This window comes from Anas platyrhynchos, chromosome 16 (assembly GCF_047663525.1).
Source record: "Anas platyrhynchos isolate ZD024472 breed Pekin duck chromosome 16, IASCAAS_PekinDuck_T2T, whole genome shotgun sequence".
NCBI lineage: Eukaryota > Metazoa > Chordata > Aves > Anseriformes > Anatidae > Anas > Anas platyrhynchos.
The window spans coordinates 8,525,923-8,545,171 of NC_092602.1; the positions used below are offsets into that span (position 1 = coordinate 8,525,923).

At 43.9% G+C, this 19,249-nt stretch overlaps 1 protein-coding gene across 2 annotated transcripts in view; it reads left to right on the top strand.

Moving 5' to 3' along the window:
* Positions 1-1,008: 1,008 nt before the first annotated feature.
* BCR (BCR activator of RhoGEF and GTPase) overlaps positions 1,009-19,249 on the top strand; it is a 102,789-nt gene continuing 84,548 nt past the window's right edge. The window contains exons 1-2 of one of the 2 annotated variants that reach the window (XM_027469697.3): positions 1,009-1,385; positions 1,622-3,290. In XM_027469697.3, the coding sequence (XP_027325498.1) occupies positions 1,775-3,290 (1,516 nt within the window). In that variant the 5' untranslated portion in view covers positions 1,009-1,385; positions 1,622-1,774. The other variant, XM_072024596.1, reaches the window with a different exon arrangement.

Sequence of the window (19,249 nt, forward strand, 5' to 3'; positions counted from 1 at the left end):
TATGCAAAGCTGAATGCATGATTAGCCGTTTGTGATGTCTGAAAATATTTGATATGTCATATCAAAAAGCGTGAAGAGGAAAATGGTTTAGTGGATTATGAAACATTGCATATTTTGAAGGTAAGAGAACTGCTCTTGTGGACTTGTGCTTTTCATGCTTAAGGAACCGTATTAGTTATTGCTGGGGCTATATTCCACAATCTTTTCTCTTAAAATGCATGAGAAAAGGTATTCCTCACTCTGGGGATTTGTCCCACCTCTGGCATGAAAGAAGCAGGCTTCTGAGGGATGTGAGGTGTACAATATCCCACTTTTCCCATCATTTGGACAGGAACACTGCAATTTCAGGTGTATCCATTACCCCTTTTTCAGAGGTTGAATTAGTATGTGGAAAAGGTACAGGGCCTAAACACGGCTGTGTACCCCAATTTCAGGTGGAATGAGAGACAGCTGCTGGCCCATGTTCAGCTTGTTTGCCCCCCTTCACCCAGAGCTGGAGAGCGGGGCTCCCGCTTGTTCTGCGTAGGCTAACATACAGGACAAAGGCACACCTAATCTCTGAACAAAGCAGACTTTATTACCAATATCACAGTGCTTTCAGAGCACCAGCTGGGCACTGATAACTCAGCAAGGACCGAATGAATGAGGAGCCTGCTAGTGCCCAGCACCTCGGCTTGAGGTGAATGATGGAATCATGCAGGTTGGAGAAGACCTCCAAGGTCCAACCATCACCCCACTGCCTCCCACCCAACCGAGTGCAACCTCTCCTTAAACACCCCCAAAACCCTCAGCGGGGCCTGAAGGCTGCAGCTCGGAGTTAAGGAGGGCCAGACCAGCCCCCTCCGTGCTCCAACCTCGCCCTGCTCCCTCGTGCCCCCTCTTCGCACACCGCTGCCTTTGTCTCGGCGCCAGCCTCCGCCGGGCCGGGCCTCCAAAGGCAGCGGGGGCCCGGGCTGCCCCTTTAAGAGGCCCCCAGCGCCGTTTCAGCCGGGCTCCTGCCCTGCCTCCCTCCTTCCCTGCCTCCTTCCATCCCTCCCCTTCCGCAGCGCCGCGGCTCGGGGCGCCGCCGGAGCCGGGCCGCGATGGGCAGCCGGGGGCAGCCTCCGGAGCCTCGCCGCCAGCCTCCGCCTCCACAGCCGCGCCGGGGAGGCTGCCGCGGGGCCGCGGGGAGCTCCGGCACCGCCGGGTAGCGGCCGGGCTCGCCGCCCTGCGCCCGGAGGCCAGCAACAATAGCCGGGAGGAGGAGGAGACAGGGAAAGGGGCAGGGGGAAAGGAGGAGAGAGAAAGAGAAAGCACAACACGGGGGCTGGCCGCGGGAGGACGGAGCGGAGGGCTGCCCGGAGCGGCCGCACTGAGCAGCGCGGCCGGGACGGCAGCGGCAGGAGGTGGGTGGGAGGGTGGGGGGCGATATTTACCTTCTCTCCCCCACCCCGAGCCTGCTCCTTTGTCCACCTCCCCTTTGAAGTGCTCGGGAATCGCCGGGGTGGGAGCGTTGTTGTTCGCTAGCAGAAGCTCGGGCATGACGGGGGGAGAGTAGCGAGGGGACGGGGGGCAGGGGCCGGCGAGAGGTGGAGGAGGCGAGGAGCAGAGATTGATCCGAGGATTGCCGTTTGCCTCCCAGTTCCTCTGCATGGACCGTGAAAGAGACGCGTTGAGTTGACCCTGCCGGAGCTGTTTTTGCTTCTACATGTGAGATCCGGCTGCTTTATTCTCTCCGGCTATCTCTCTCCAGCTTCCCTCCCTTATTCTCCACTTATTTACTCCTGTATGCAAAATGGTGGACCCTGTGGGGTTTGTGGAGGCTTGGAAAGCACAATTTGCAGACTCTGAGCCTCCTAAAATGGAGCTGAAATCTGTGGGAGATATTGAACAGGAGCTGGAGATGTGCAAAGCATCTATCCGGAGACTGGAGATGGAGGTCAACAAGGAGAGGTTCCGCATGATTTACCTGCAGACTCTTCTGGCAAAGGAGAAAAAAAGCTACGATAGACAGAGATGGGGTTTTAAACGTGTTTCTCAGTTGCCTGAAGGGGGTGCAGAGCAGCAGATCCAGGACCTGCATCATCACCAGTCTGCTGACCAAGATGAATATGAAAAAAGCAAGTCACACCACGGGGAGGAAAAGTTCAAACCCAGGATACCTTCTCTGCGGAAGCTGTCTACCCAGAGTGACGGGTCAGACCTGTCGCCTTTGGACAGTCCCCATCACGGGGAGGGAGAGCAGGACAGGTGTAAGTACTACGGCGAAGAGAAACTGAAGAGAGTTGTAGAAGATACAGAGACTCGCTGTGATACAGATGGATCTCCTTCAAAACACAGATCGGCTTCCACTCGCAGGCTAGCGGGATCTGCTGAGAAGGAGGCATCTTTTGAACCTATTTCTAAGGACAGAGGGAACAGCACCAGTGTGGCAGCCCTAAGGTCTAACTTTGAGAGGATTAAAAAGGGGAATTCACATCATTCTGGAGATAACAAGGATGTTGTTGAAAAGCCCTTCTATGTGAACATGGAGTATCATCACGAGAAGGGTCTAGTGAAGGTCAACGATAAAGACGTTTCTGATAAAATAAGCTCTCTTGGTAGCCAAGCCATGCAAATGGAACGCAAAAAGTCCTTACACTCCCTTCCTTCTACTGTGGTACCCAGCTTCAACGAATTCCAGAGGCCTGCTTACAGGGGAAGGTCCTCAGAGAGCACTTTTGGCTATGATGGAGAATATGAAGATGCTGAACTGAACCCCAGGTTTCTCAAAGATAATCTGATTAATGCCAATGGCAGCAACCGCTCACCTTGGCAGCCCATGGACTTTCAGCCCTATCAAAGTATCTATGTTGGTGGAATGATGGGGGATGCAGAAGGGAAAGGACCTATCCTGAGAAATCAGAGTACGACTGACCAGGAAAAACACCTCACTTGGCCCAGGAGATCTTATTCCCCGAGGAGTTTTGAAGATATTGGAGGAGGATATACTCCTGACTGTAGCTCTAATGAGAACCTTACCTCCAGCGAGGAAGACTTCTCTTCAGGGCAGTCCAGCCACGTGTCCCCCAGCCCCACCACTTACCGCATGTACCGGGATAAAAGTCGTTCTCCGTCCCAGAACTCTCAGCAGTCCTTTGACAGCAGCAGTCCACCGACCCCCCAGTCTCAAAAACGGCACCGGCAGCAGCAGGTCGTTGTGTCTGAGGCTACTATTGTGGGCGTACGAAAAACAGGACAGATCTGGCCAAGTGACGGAGATTTGCCTTCTGGGAGATGTCACCAGGACAGCTGCTTCCATGGGGATGCAGGTGTGTACCAGACATCTTTTTTTTTTTTTTTTTTTTTTTTAATGTACAGAGCAGGAAGTGGCATCATGGAAATGAAAAATGAATGGGAGTGATTTTCTAGGTTGCCCTGGGTGAATCACCCAAAGGGGGCAAGTGTTTCATGTGAAAACTCTGTTTACCTTGTAGTTGTCCTGTTCTGGGAAGGTCCTGCAGAAGTATACCTCAGACTGTATTTTAGAAATACAGATTGGATTCCCATAAGGTTTGGTTCAGGCTTCTCTTGAGAGGATCAACCGAGTCCTACGTTAATGAGTTCTCAAAGTTTCGGTGTCAACACTGACGTAAATAGGGGCCAGAACTTCTCAGGGGTTGTAAAGCGATCATTCCTTCCCTCTTATTCTTGCCTTGAGTAGTTAAACCCTCCCTCAGAGGTGATAGTATGGCAACATGCTCCAACCTGAAGGTTTTGCTGGAGTTTTACCAGAAATGATGCTCTTCCCACAGTCTGTTTTTTTTTCCTGCCAGTATTAATTGGATTGCTAGTTTCTCATTCTGTTTTGTGTTATCCTTCAATTATAGCTGATTGGAGGCGATGATTGTGCAACCCTGTTGAAGCTTTCTGCTATCACTAAGTGAGGGAATAACTTTGAATATCAGGAAGCCCCGAGGGAGAGCTCGTAATTTAATTTTAGCAGAATCAAAATTTTTGTTTGGGGAAGGATGGGCCATGTTTGACCTCAGTCTTGTGCAAGTTATTCAGGCACGCAGATGTCTGTGTGGAATTGCAGTGGATTTACAGCTGGAGGAAGAGGTGAACTATGTTTATTCAGGTAGACTTATTGAATATATGTGGACATCTGAATCTATTTAGCAAGGCAAGGTACATACTGTAGACGATTTCTTGTATCAACACCACCGCTAGTCTTCTGTGCAGTAAATGAAAAGTGATCAAATCCAGGAATGAAAAAGCAGTATGGGTGTTTTGATAGACTTTCATTCTAAATCTGTGAGTTATTCTGTGTTCTTTTTTTTTTTTTTTTTTTTTTCTTTTTCCTTTGAATCTGTCATTTTAATAAGGGGGTTAATAGAATGTTTGCTAAAAGGATTGAATTCCTGAAGTAGTAGGTGAATGAAAGGCCTATGAAAGATGTTACTTTCCCAGGTTCATAGAATCATGTAATGGTTTGGGCTGGAAGGGACCTTAAAGATCACCTAATTTCACCACCCCTCTCCGCCCCTGCCATGGGTAGGGACACAATCCTCTGCACCAGGTTGTGTGAGTTTGGTGTAAAGCAACTTCGCTGAAAGGAGATTTCTGGTTTTGCTTTCCATGCTGCTTTGTTTGTTTGTTTGTTTTGCCAGCAGCGCTTCTGGGAGTAACAACAGAGGGAGAACTCCTTCCTCCCACCCCCTGCCATCCTTGCAACCTTTTGTTTTGTTAGTGGGAAGCTGTACAGTAGTAATGGATGTTTGCTGTACATGGAACCTCAGCATCCTGTCCTCACAGTGACTTCTTTATCAGATGGCATATACATACCTGCTTTCTATCTGGGACTACTGCGTTCTTGTTTGAGCTTATGCATATGTTTGTATCTTGTGGGGAGCACTCGCAATGCAGGGGAGAGGCTGGATCGAGTGCTGTTTTAAACTGAGCTGCAGCCATCTGTCTCTGCTCTTGTTTACTGATGCTCTTTAGATGACTGGGAAGCCTCCTGGCAGTTGCAGTTTTTGCAGAAGAAAACAAAGGGGCAAAACCAACAAAGGTCGATGAAGCTCGAGGACAAATTCAGCTTTCAGAAAGGCAGTAGATCATGTTTTAAATAGTTCAGCTTACGCTTTGTGGAATGCAATGGTAGTAAAAGGGGCTGCTTAAAACTCAGAATTGCTAAAATTTCTGGTTGTGCTGGAAAGCCCGGTGCATGTTCCTGAGGTCGGCCACACAATTGCAGGCAAGGACAGAATGTAACTGATGCCCCTTCTGCTTTCAGCAGCACAGGGGTAACGTGCTTAGCAGGAGCCTTCACCAGATGGCTAATCAGTATTGTCTTGTGAGTTAGCTGGTGGCAACTTTTTACTTAACCAAGAAGGCTTGTGACTGGAGGACTGTATTTCAGATTAATTCTTACTGAGCATCGTTTTATTTTTATTTTTTTTTTTCCTGATTAGGTTTGATCAAACTTCTTTCTAATTGGTAGAACCTCCTTTTTGTAAAACAAACAAAAGTCACGAGCAATCCCTGTGTGATTAGCTGCTTGGCTACCGTTCCCAACTATCATGTGCTAAGGCAGCCTGTTCTGCATCACCATATGATACGAAGGCAGTTCTCAGATATCTGCCAGCCTTTCCTGCACCTGGGGTTCAGTCGCTGCTTCTCTGTGTCCCCTGAAGTTGTGCGTGGACAGAGAGTGCAAGTTTAAATCCCAGCAGGTTCTGGACAGCCTTAATATTAATTAGTGTCAAGTGGGATTTGTTCAACAGTGTTTGGCTTCTTTGTGCCTTCAGATTTGTGTATGCTTGCTGGCCTTGCTCTTCAGGATGCTGCCATTAATAACGCTGAATGTGGTGCAGCAGGTGCAAAGCAAACTTTCTGTTTGGATCTGCCCTGCCAGTGCATCTTGAGCCTGGCTTGCAGACATGTGCTGTTTTATCTAAATACTTGCTTGAGTTCGCAGTCAAGTGATGATTTGTTGCTTTTCCTTTATAAAAAGGGCTAGAAGAAGGTCACCTAACTGGGATTAAAGAAATCTAAGTCAAATGTATCTGGGTTCTTGGAGATAGATTATCAAAAACCTTAAATGAGACCAAGTTGGTAGGCTTTCAGTTTTCTCCAAGGAGCAGAATGAGAGCTTGAGGGGTGAGCTTTGGCAAAAACTGTACTTTCTATTAAATATACTTAAAATGGAGTCTGGGCAAAGATATTTATGTTAGAATAAATTATGCTACTTTAATTTCCTACAGTGGGAATGCTTAATTCTGCATTAAACCTAAATATTTTACTGTGATTTTGGAGGAAGAGCAATATATGAATATATATATATGTATCCTCTCTATCTATATTACATATATATAAATTTATTTATTTATTTATTTATTTATTTATGTCTACTGTTAAACAGTAGTTTTAGACCCACTGAGACCCCCTTGTGCTTTTCTGCACATAATTGAGGTGAGGGCTGCGTAGAGCCCCTAGGCAGCGAAGAGGCCTCAGTTGCTAGTAAAAGTCTGTTCACTGAGGAGCACACTTGAGTTGCTGCTTGACATTAGAGCTCGCTTCATAAAACTGGTGCGTGCTCTCAGCTCTGTGTGCGAGCGGATTTTATCTATCTGCATAACAACATGCAAATTCTTTGTGCAGTCCACATAGATAAGGAAGCAGCTTTACAAGTAAATATTGTAGGTGCCCCAGAAGTGACTTCTGTCCTCATGAGAGGACAGGATGGTGCTCTCCCAAGACCATCAGGCTGTAGAAAGCTGCTGACAGTTGTAGTGCTCAATACAGTCAGTTTGGGGACATGTGTAATTTAATTTCATTAGGAGTAACTTTTACCTTATTGTAGCCTCTAAGTGTGGGAGTGCGGAGTGTCCCTTTCTGAAGGGCATGGCATGTTCTTGGTGCTTTTAGTGAGTTTGATGTGCACAGAGGAAAGAGCACGGAAATTTATTTATGCATGTGAACTGTAAGACTTGAAACTCCTGTTATCTTAGCTGGGCAGAATGCCATTTTAAAGTGCATACTTGCTTAGAACTGTAGATTCAGTTTTATGTGTCTTAAATGCCTGACTAGGTAGACATGCAACTGAATTTCCTACTTTTGAGGTCATCCTTATTTAATGGTAAAGCTGCAAGGAAGCATACAATATATGGTCATGAAAGGACACGGCTCTGTATCAGTTTCTGTGAGGGTTCTGTTCCTGAGTTACTTGCATGTTCTAGGATCATGGACAAGTTTCTCAATTATGCACTTTTTCCACCCACTGTTGTCTTCTGTGGATTTTACAAGATGCAATTTGAAAAGTGTTTTGTACTTTCAGCAGGGTAAAGGCAGCTCATGGGGGGCAATGCCAGTGCTGTTGCTGCTGTTTAGAATCAGTTGTATTTGAGCAAGAAGCAGACTCTAGTCCCCTGTGTAGCAATTCTTCCTTCTGAGGATCTGAAATTTAGGAACTTTCATAATGTGCAGTCACTTGTTTGGTTTAAGGTCTACTGGCTGCAGATCCTGCTGACAGTCTGTGACTTGCATTAGGGTCAGGAAAGAGGTTAAACTTTAAACACTTGTTTAGTTAATTTTGCTATTATTTTTTAAACAGCTTTTATTCCTTTGCTCTGATGGTCAGTGGATTTCATAGGAGCACTGAAGACAAGATGCTGTTTAAATGCTTCTCCCCAGCAGTGCTTTCCAGAGATTTAGTAGCTTTCGAGATTATCTAGCTGCTTGTGCTACCACTCCCCTCTTCATAGTCTGGGGGAATGAAGAGCTCTCCCTCTCTTTTTCTGCTGGATTTATTTTTTCCTCCAGCTGAGTTTAAGGGAGTCTGTGAAGCTTCTGCTGTAGTGTACTCTTCAGTCTGTTTTGGTTTAGTTTGTTTCTTCTTCCACAAACAGTTGCTGACCCTTACCTCAGGCCCTCCATAGATAATGACATGTAGACAGATTTTATTTTTGCTTTTCTTATGTTCACCCTAGATCATGGAACTCCTCCCATCCCAACCTTCAGGTTCTTCTGCAGTTGCAAAGCACCTGCTTTGAAATGAGAGGGCAAACCAGCCCAGATAGTACTTGGTTGATGCTGGGAAACTCTAAAAAGTGCTGATGTGACTTGATCTGCCTGTATGAAGCTCTTTTGCATTGTCCACACCAGAAATGGCTGAAGTTGGGGCTGTTTTTCCCACGGAGTAAGTAGACCAAGAGTTATGAATTCTGGCAAAGGTAGATCTGGGAGTAATGCATTGGGTTTATAAAGAATCTTGTAATCACTGCATAATTAGCAACAGTTTTAAAGTGGTCTATGGGGCAGTAGAGCTGAGCCTACTTTGTGCAGCTGCCATAGCTGCATGAGGGCCTCTCAGGCAGTCAGTGACCTGCAGCTGGGCTGGTTAAATATAATACCAGTGCATGCCTCAAGTCTGGGAGTGTTACAAGAACTTAAAGCTAGGACCAAGTTGCATCAGAGCCAAATGGATACCCATATCGTGCTGTGATGACCACAGACTTGAATGCTTTTCTGTATGCCTAAACAATTGGAGCTAAGTGTTTTCAACCTGGTGATTTCACAGAAGTAGAGGCCTAAAGCATTGCAGCGAATGCCACAAAACAAGGTGATAATGCCTTTGATCTGAGCAGGAAATGTGTAGGCAAGTGGGGCCACAATATTAAATCTGTGGCTGAGTGAGCTGCTCTTCTGATCCATATTGTTGACTCTGTTCAAAGTACTGAAAAAGCATTGCTTTATGGCCAAAGCAGTCAAACTGACAGATGTGAGTGTACTGTGCATCCGTTGTGCTTCACTGGTGTCAGCATCAGTCCCAATGCATTTAGATGAAAAACACAGAGATGTTTGTTTGGCACAACATTTTGGTCCTGCCCCGAGAATTGGCAGGGAGAGGTGGAAGCACCCATGGACTGCCTGCTGCAGTGCGCTACCTGTGCAGGTGGAGGCTTTGTTCTGGGTGGCTGAAGGAAAAATTAGAAAAAAGAAAAAAAAAAAAAGGGAGCACCAAAGGTCAGTAAGGAAGCAAAGAGCAGAGGATGGAGATGAGGATGGCAGAATAGATTAGGGTTTGGAACTAATGGAGGGATTATGCTTGTGCAACAAAACTAATTGCTGTGTAGAGGAGTAGTCAAACATGGCAAGAAGGTGGGTTTGTCTTAATATTGACATGAACACTGACCATGGCTTATGAAGTGGTTTACTTGTGTGTGTGTGTGTAGGTGATGGACTTTTAAAGCAGTAAAAAATGTATTGGGGAATGGGCTGCTTTGGTCTCCTCTGTTTTGCCATCTTTAGCAAAGCAACAGCACAGGTGTATGGTTTTAACCTCGAAGACCCTTGCGGGTTCGCATAAGTGCAGATAATTCTTGCAGCTGGCATGATCTCCACAGACTTCCAGAGGAGCAAACCAGAAAGGTTTTTCCTTTTGATTCTTACGATCATGTTCCCTGAAGTTGCGACAAAGAAATCTAGAAAGTTTCAGGGAGTCATTGTGGCTACTGATCTGTGGAACTAATTGCATCTTCCATAAGTGCTTCCATTCATTGTGTGATGCTTCTAGTTTGGATATTTGGATGAAGAGCTAATTATTGTACCCAGTCACTCCTGGACTTGTTGGCTTGTTGGACTCCTGGCTTTTTTTTCCACTGCTTGCAGAAACGCAGCTGCCCCTTTGTCAGTACAAATGCAGCTAGCCTCATTGTCACTAGAAAATGTCACTGAGGTGAGAACAAGGCAATAAAGTGCTAGGAATGGGGAGTAGACATCCCAAATGACAGACGTGGAAGGGGGAAGAAATAAGGTTTAATTCCCAAATTTGCTAAACGTTAAAGTATGGGTTAGGAAATACTTCTGTGAATACTGGGCAGCATGCTCGAACTCACAACTCTTAAAACAATGTTGTGGGGAGTGGAGGGTGGTTAATAATCCACATCTGGCTTTGCAGGCTGTCTGAAATATGGCCCAGCACAGGAGACAGAGAAGCCTGTGAGGGTTTGGGAGCCAGTAACAGCCTGGAAGTGGGTATCTACCATCCAGCTGTAGCGTGTTCTGCGGTTCTCCCTCTAGTGCCTTCCCTGTTTCCCCAACCTGTTAAGGATAAACATAGTGCAGAGGCAAGTGAGACCTGTATTTCAGCTTCAAGGAATTTTGGAGGTCAGTCCATAAAGGTTAATGAGGTGAGGCTGGGCAAGCTGTTTACGGAGGATTGCTCCATTTCAATTACCGTGGGGAAGCATATTGCTGTTCATGAAAATCAGGCTGTTGATTGGAGGCACAGCCTATCTGGAGCTTGCTTTTCCCCAGAGAAACCAAGGCTAGCAGGTTGTTTGACTGTCTCCTCTTTGATTTGTTCTGCCCAGTCAGATAAGCATGAAGGGAACAATAAGGGCCTGATTCTGCTCTGTCCCTGGTGAAATATCATTGACTTCAGTAATCTCTTGCTTGCACATGTAGGAAAAGAAATGGTGTTCTGGTACAAGTTGAATTGCAAACTTTGCTGTGCAGATAGAGGGGTAGACTGCAAGTGACAACAGAAATGCTGGCAGGGATTAATTAGCTTGGGTGAACTGCATGTGAATCAAGTACTTCCAAAATAACCATTTAAGTGTCTTAAGTTACAAAGCAGGTTTTAGTCAGCTCACTGATAATGAAGTCAATTGCTTTCCTGATCATAGCTTTACATTATATGTGATGTGAAAGTAACCATAAATTGTAAGTAATTCCTCAAATGTGGGTCTGTTTCATGCTGAGGAAGAGATTTGCAAGTTCGTAACTTCTTTAAACTTGTTCTGAGCTGTACTGTATGTATTTTAAACAGGAAAACTGGCCTGCACAGGGCCAGCATGGTGCATTTCTGTCACAAAATCTGTTTGTGGTTTGCAAATCTTCTGAGTTACTGAAATAACAAAAGCATGTCTCTGTTGTCTTCTTCCCAGCTGCCAAAATGGTATCTCTCAGACCCTTTCTTAACCAGGTTATGGCTAATGTAGTAATAAGATTATTGCAAATGTAATTGGAATCTGTTTCAGAGAAAGCTCTGCCCAAATGTGGCAGCTGGAGCTGAGTTAGTTGCTCATGGCTACATGAATGTGTGAGGAGTATGTGTGTGAGAATCCATGATTGCCCTGTAGGAAGAGTGAATTGGTAAAGTTCAGTCTGTTGGTTTATATTACTGAATTGTCTCTGTTGGTATTGCAGGCCCATCGGCTATTATCTGTTATTATTATCTGTTATTATCTGTTCTTTTATTGTTGTCTGCAGCCATTTCACCAATCTTTGTTGCCTCTATTTCTTATTTTTATTCTTTTTATTTTGTGGAGGGAGGGCTTCTTTTATAGGGGGACTAAATTCCCCACTACCTTCTTCATTCTAAGTATAACAACAACAAAACACACACACAGAGAAACACAAACAAACAACCCCAACCACCACTTTTGGAGCTTCTGCACAAGTCAGGTTTCCCAGTAAAGTATCCAAAGTCCCTGGATTATTTGCAGATTGGCCTGTGACAAAGGAATAGTAACAACTGCTGCAGACTGCTGTGGATCAAACAGCTTTATCTGCAATTTAAGAAAGCTTTTGCAGTAGTTACAATTCATATTTACAGACTTGGCTGCTCTTCCATGTTTGTGACCTCTCCATGATGTGTGGAGAAGTGCACTTGCAGCCTTGGCTCACTTTGTCTGTTTACTTTTTCTTAAGGACTTCAGAATAATCTGCTCTCAACACTGAAATGCAGCTACTTCTCTGATGGGATATATACCAGCTATTATGTTATCAGAAATCCCATACTGTGTTGGCTGCAAAGCTAGGTAAGGAGTGTCCATTTTCAATGCACAATACGTGTGAGGCTGCAGAAGGCTCTACTTGCTATGATAGGTGTTTATTTTTAAAAAATAAAAAGGAAGAAACAACCATCAGTTACCTACTTGCCCCATCTGTGTGTTCTTCTGAAAAGGGCCAGCATCCTCCTGGCGTAATCTGTTCTAAGGAAAAATACCTCATTCCCTGGAGCATCAGGCTTCAAACATGTCTGAGCTGCTAAAAAGTAAATGTGATTGGTCTGTTGTCACTAGGGAGGTGTAACGTGCAAGCAGAGAACTGTATCTGTTGCAGTCTACAATTACACAGCACTGCGTGATCTTGCCCAGGATGATAGTAATGGCCTGTCAGCCTCGCTGGGCTCAGGGCTTCCCAGAAGAGATTAGATTATGGTGCTTAGTAGGAGCCAAGACACAGAAAAGCATGTTCCTGTGACTGTTAGCATGCAGCTCTCCGTTCAGAGCAGCCTTCGTTGTTGTTTCCTGCTAGCCTAGCTCTTGTTGCTGATTTTTTATTCGTTATTTTTATAGTGGTCAGCACTGATATTATCATTGGAAGTTTCAGGAAATAATATGCTGAGAAAGTGAGTTGATCGTTGCTGGTAGACTTCTGTGTGCGCTCACCCCCGCCCTCCTTGTCCTTCAGCTCTACTGCAGGCTGTCTCCTTTCTTTCAGTCCTTCTAGGTTGAATGTTTGACTGGGAGTTTCCTTGCTCCCCCTTCGTGTCTAGTAGCTTCTTGCTTGGCATTCTCCTGAAATGCTCGCTGGATCTCTCAGTCTGATAGAGATGAAATCACTGTCATCACTCGTTTAAAACAAACAAACAAACAAAAAGCACCCAACCCCGGAATAGTGCCTCAGTCTGGCAATGTTCTGTCATTGTCTTCAGGGAAATCTTGCTGTTTGGATGTGTGTGCTTGTCTTTGCCAGTTAAGCTAATTACTTGCTTGAATTGGTGTGAATTGATGGTTAAAGTAGACAAAAGATTTGAGCTACAGGACTGGGGGTTTGGGAACTGGTTACTGTGTAAGCATACCAGAAACTTCACATTGATGCTGATCTTGCTGCTCTGGTATTACAGAAGATGATTTTCTTCTCCAGTAGTAGCCCTTGTTCTTCTTTACAGGGAGATGTGCGTGGGGCAGTGATGCAGCGCAGGGGAGCGCCCTGGAACAGAGCTATAGCATCTGTAAGGCTGGGGAGGAGACAGCATCAAGGCTAGGGGGTTCCTGTCCCAGGAAGATGTGTGAGACAGGAGGACCTGTTGTCACCTGCAGCTCAGAGTGAGGGGTAAATCTCCAGGCTACCTCATCTCAACAGAGTTTTAGTAGAGAGAGATGAACAAAAGGTTTTATTGTCCCCTTACTGAAATGTCTTAATATTGCAGTGGCTGTATCACAGTGTTTCTGTAAGTACCCCCCACTAGTAGCTTGAGAGCTCCCTGCCAACACCTTCTATTTGACATTGGGTTCATGGTTATATTCCTGTTTGTGTTCAGTGTCTAACAGGACTGGGAAATTCTGCTCTGCACTGAAAAGTTTCACCGGGGAGATGAACAGGTGAAATAACGCTGACCCCAGTGGAGGAGAAAATCCAGCACTCCCTAAAGTAAATAAAGAACTGGCTCTGCCTGCAAGCAGCACGTGCCTGTGCTGTGGAGGCCAGGCAGGAATAGGTGCAAATGCAGCTTCAGAGGAAGCCCCTTGAGCCCATCCAGGGGACTGGGGCACCAAAAGACATATCCAGTAAAATCCACCTGAGAATATGAATTCTTGCCAACCAGTCACAGAACTAAAGCCGCTTTACATTTTCCAGAGTTTTTTTGGGCTTTGCTAAAAGGTCAGGGTTCCCATTGGGAAAAAATGTTCTGCTAATGAAAAGGTTTTAGAGTTTGGAGTAACTAGCAAGGAAGGAATGGGAAAGCTGCATGATTTTTTTTTTTTTTTTTTTTCCCCAGATTATTCTTTTTTTGTTGTTCGTTTTATTTAACATTTGGACACAGCAATGGCTACTATCAGAGAGATAACAGTATTTCATGAAGGGCTTGATCCAGGATTTGCTGATGTCAGGGGATTTCTAGTGACTGTTTTGCTGTGACACTAGCAGCACGAGCTGTCTATTTCTTCCTAGCTACCTGAACCAGAGTTTCCCAAGATACCATGATTTTCAGGTGTGGTCTTGATCTTTGACTTCAAAAGAGCTGCTGGGCTTTTCACAGGCCTACAATATAAATGTTTTAAAACTTCAATATGTATGCAGCCTCTGCTGTCCAGTTTCAGCAGCAGTACTGCAGATGTGGTTGGGAGCTGCACCGGGCAGGCAATTCAAAAACATAATTCTGATTTAAAGTTTTTCTTACCTTTTAGAGAACGGTGTCAGCTGTACATGTGCATCTGTTGTGCCTTCTGGATGGGTGCTATGGAAACCCTAATGTGGTTTAGAAAAATTAATTTTTCTAGCACCACTTTGCCTCTGCTGTCTTAAGAAGCAAAAAGAGAAGAGAAAGTGATAAAATGTTGTTTACATGAAAACATCAGATATGCTTTTTTCAGTTTGTCCAGTCCTCTGAGATAGGTCTCTGTCAAAAGGCATTTTGGTTAGGTAGGGTTTTTTAGTATGCATAGAGAAATATATGTCTGTTACATATTTAAAGTACCCGAGACAACAGAACAAGGTGCCATCCACTCAGCTGGACAATTGTCTATAACAAACTGAAGTCCTCTTACAGCAGGGTGCGATGGGAGCTGTTTGAATGTGACTGACCTGTCATGTTTGTGTTCAGCAAACATGCCCTAGCCCTGACCTTGACTACCCCAAATTTATTCAGGCTTGAGCACTGACCTATACATAATTTGTTGTGGACTCAATGTCTGGTCAAACTAAAATATGTACTAATATGATCTAAGGACTGCTTTGTTTTACACTGAAAATTTAAACGTAACTAAACTTGTACTGCAGGTGCAGGGTTGCGGACCTTCCCATAGTTAGTGCCTGTCCTCCATTTCAGTAATTGTATGAAGTCTCAGGATCTCCTCATAAAGCAAAGAAGACGTGATTTTTTATGTAAATGTGTTCTGCATCTACATGTATGCAGGAAAGATCTAAAAAGGAAGAATTTTTGAACCTAAGTCTTTTATTCTGTATGCAGACGTTTCAGAGTAGTTTCAGTGTATGTGCAAATATGTAGTGATGCAAGAACACAAGCACCCTTATAAAGGTTCCACCTAACCTTTGCAGCAAGTAGTGTTTTTTGTTGTTTTTTTTTTTTTCTTATGTCAACAGCAGGTTAAGGAAACATTCCGATGCTAAAATCTGTTTTTCCCATTAATGGGCATTTGCACAGTGCAACCAACTACCAAATACTATTAAACAAGCTTGTTTTTTCTTTAATTTTTTTCTTATCATTGGTAGGGAAGCAGTCATTTGCAAATATTTTTCAAACACTTGAAAGAAAATTTCCAAGGATGTATGCAGCTCAATTAGTCTTTGAGATGCTGAAGCTCAGGCTTCTAGCTGGATTTGGGTGAGCCCTAGTGTCCTGGAATCCAGCTTGGACCACACATCTTTTAACTGTGAAATGCATTAATGTCCTTTGTATGTACCTGTTTAGAAATTTGTTTGTATTCATATATAACTTTTAAAGAGAAATACTGTAAAAAGAAAACACACTGAACATGCTTCTGCTGGAGATTTGTCCTTCCACTGATTTCTACAATTCATACACTTTCTTCCAGTGCTTTTTTTCCTCATTTCTTTCTTCTTAATTGTGTGCTCCTATTAACTCATACAGGTTTTCCCAACTTAATTAAGTTCAAAATCTGGGCTACATTTGCCTACCTATGGCTGTTTGGGTCTGCTTATGTTTTGATCTCTTTTTTTTTCCTACTCTTTTTTTTTTTTTTTTTTTTTTTTTTAAAGATTTGAAGCAAGGGCTGCTTTGTCTGACAACATATATTTGTATACGTCTTGCAGTATTTTCATATTGTGCCCCTTGAGGCTGTCTTGATTTAAATCGTCTTTGGTGATAATGCTTCATGCTGTGGCGTGCTGCCCTGTCAGTTGTGCCAACAACTGTTCATTTGTAGGTTCGTGCTGAGAACTGGATCAGGGAATTCGTCTGCTTTTTGTTTTCCTTTTTCCCAAACCAAACAAAAATCACTCCCCCTCCCCAAACCGTACCACAAAACCTCTCTAGCCATGGATCCGTCCATCCCCCCCAGATATTTGCGTTGCAGCAGCCACCAATTGGTTGGTGATGGAGGGGAGAGAGTGTAAGGCTGTGATAGACAATGTATGCTTAAACCCCTGTCTGTTGGGACTCTGGGCTGGTAATTCAAATAACAATGGAAACATTACTGCTGAGAAGTCATGTTTAACTTCAGCAATTTCACTTCTGATTAGCCAGCTGCTTTGGGATTTTAGGAAGGGATTTGGAGTATCCTTTGAGCAGAGTACCTCTTTCCCTAGTCAGATGCTTTGTTTCTGCAGCTGGGGGGAGGAAGGCTGCCTAAGGGTTTGCTGCTGTTTGAAATACATTTCTTCGACAAAATGGACACTAAGTAGAGTACTAGGACTGAAAATGACAGGAAAGACATTTACAGGCACGTTTGTTTGCAAAACAGACCTGATGACATTGTAGTCCATGTGACTGACTTCCCCTTCAGTTGCCTTTGTAAGTACTACATATTTTTAATTATTACTTCACCAGATACATTGTCTGGTTATGGCCAGAAGAAAATAGAAAAGAAAATACAGTAGTTCCTTTTCACTAGAACTAAAACCACTGGCTTCTGCTAGCAGATTGTTCAGGTGATAACTCATCAGGAAGGAGGACTGTGTGCCTGAGACTAGCACAGCTCTTAGAGGGGGCTGGATGGTAACGTGTACGTGGTTTCACAGGGTGTATGCGTGGTCATGGGCTCAGATTTCATACTATTTTTATGGTGTAATTACTGTAACAAGACATATACAATAGTCTCTTACAACTCTGTATTATGTAAATATTTTCCCTTGATGAGTATTTGAATATTTTGGGGAAGGAGAGTTTTAGAGGTTTCAATCTCCTGGCCTAACAGGCAAATGAGACTTGTATCAAATAGCATGATTCACTTAAAAAGCTCAGTCTACAGTCTAGAACAAGGAGGGAGCTGGGATCCTCTGGAAAAATACAGGTAGCTTAAAGCAATGAAACATCATTACGTTTTCTCAGTTTCACTGAGGATGTTTACTTGATTCACAGTTGTGTGTTTACCTGTGAGATCTGGTTACCAGGTTCTCCACAGGTTTGTGAGCTCTTCTGCTTTAGCTTGCTGAAATCCTGCCTCTGGAGCAGCCAGGTGCTGGGATTCTGGCTTGCAGCTTGCTTTTTCTTCTCTCTTTCTGTTCCTGCTTGGCCCACAAACGTGGAAAAGAATGCCCCACCCTGCTGACTCACTGTGCCCAGAGCACTCCTTATATTCCTGAAATAGGATTAATATCTGAGCCAGTTTGAACAACTCAGCGTAGATGGATCTGGTTCCCTTCTGCCAAACCCCTTTTTAAACAGCTGGTTTCTTCTCCTAGGCCCATGAATCCTGTCTCTGTGCTCTGTCAGGCCTCTGCCCCAAGGTGATTTTCCTTATCTCATAATCATTTAAAGGGCTTTTGCAACAAATACAACTGTTGTAGAAATCAACTAGTATGTAGAATAATCCTTTTAACAGGTTTATTCAGATACTTCTGCTGGTATTTAAGTGGATTCAACTGCATACTTTAGTATGTCCTTGAAGATGGTTCCAAATGAAACCTGCTGCTGTCAAACTCTGTCATATCTCTGGATGCATACCAAGTGTGCCTGGGAGATGTCAGGCAGTGCCGTAGGCAGAGGGGATGGCTTGCTATTTATAGGGGAATCCTAGGAGTAGCCAGCCACTTTTGCTGTTTACCGTCGTGCTGTCTATAACTTGGTGGCTCAGATAAAACTCAGTAAGTCTAGTTGCTCTGCAATGACTTGCAAGAAGTTATTTCCCTGTTGCACACACAAACTCGGGTTTGTTCTCTTCTCCACCTTACCAGTATGCAGTTGTCTCGTGGCTCACCCCAGGGGCAGATATGCTTCAGGATATATCCCTTCACCTTGTTTTGCTTTTGGATCAAAGCATTGTGTGAAGGGAAATGTCAGTTACCAATTCTTGGTTTTACAAATACACAAAGTGACACGCTTTTTCCCTTTGATTGAAGTATACAGGAGTCTACTCCTTCCCATCAGCATACTGTGTGGCCCTGTTTTAATGTCTCAGGTTTTCAGTTCTTGCAAACAAGTGCATCCCACTAAAAGGGCCATATTTGGCAGTGAAATAGTCAGCGAAATGCCTGGAAAAGAACATTACAACCTTGAGCACAGCCCTTTGGAATGTAGCAGGTTCCTGATAAGGCAAAAATTGGGTGGGTGAACGTTTTTTAGAGAAGGAGGCCTGTAGAAATTAACACTGTTTAAGACATTAGAAGCACCACTTTTACTTTTTAATCTTTTATTTTAAATATACTGAAATTAAGCTTTAATTATATTGAAGTCTGTATGAAACTTGTGAGTAGGTTCTTCCCGCCCCCCCCCCCCCCAGCTTTTGAAAGACTAACTTGTCATTTTAACATTACTAAGTACTGTTTTGGAGGCTGGCTTAAAAATGCATTTAAGCATCCTGTATCTTCCTAGAGAATGAGAAAAAACTCAGTCCAAGATTATCTGTAACAAAGAAGAAGGATATGTGCTATTAATTTTGTATTTTAATTTCCAGATCTTTAATAGTGCTCTCATAATGATAGGAACTCATCTGCTCGTTGGATCTGCAGGTGTTTCAGGAACATGGAGAAGTTAAACTGCTAATAGCTCCGTTCACCTAGGTAAACTGAGGCATTGATAGTTCCAATTGAAGTGTCCGAGATCATCTAAGGTGATAAGGCTTGGATGTGGACGCTGAGCTTTTGTTCTCAAATGCAGAACCTAATCTCTGAGTCTACACTTATATACATCTCATTGGTGAACTGAGGTGGCAACATAGATGCAAAATAAGGTTTATCCTGGCTCATCTCTGTCTGCGGTGGTTAGATAAGTATGGTTGAACCTTTGTAGTTTTCACCAGCCCTGCTAGAACCCTGCAGTGGATAGGGCCTGAAGGGAAAAGCTAGTTAAATCCACATAACCGTCTTGTCTTTCCATTATTGATGCGTTTTACTGTCTTGTTCTGCAGTTGCTTAAATGATAAAGAACCATATTGATGACCACAGCTGCTTTTATATAACCCGACAAACAGCTATTTTTTAATTACTAATGAATGTAAATGGACTGAAGCTATGAAGTAGTTTGTGTTCATTATTAGACTCCTTCCTCCAAAGCTCCTGCATGTTTGTCTTTCTTTCCAAACATTTTGATGACACCTAGCACAGTAGAACCCAGGGTTTTGGATTTTATTCA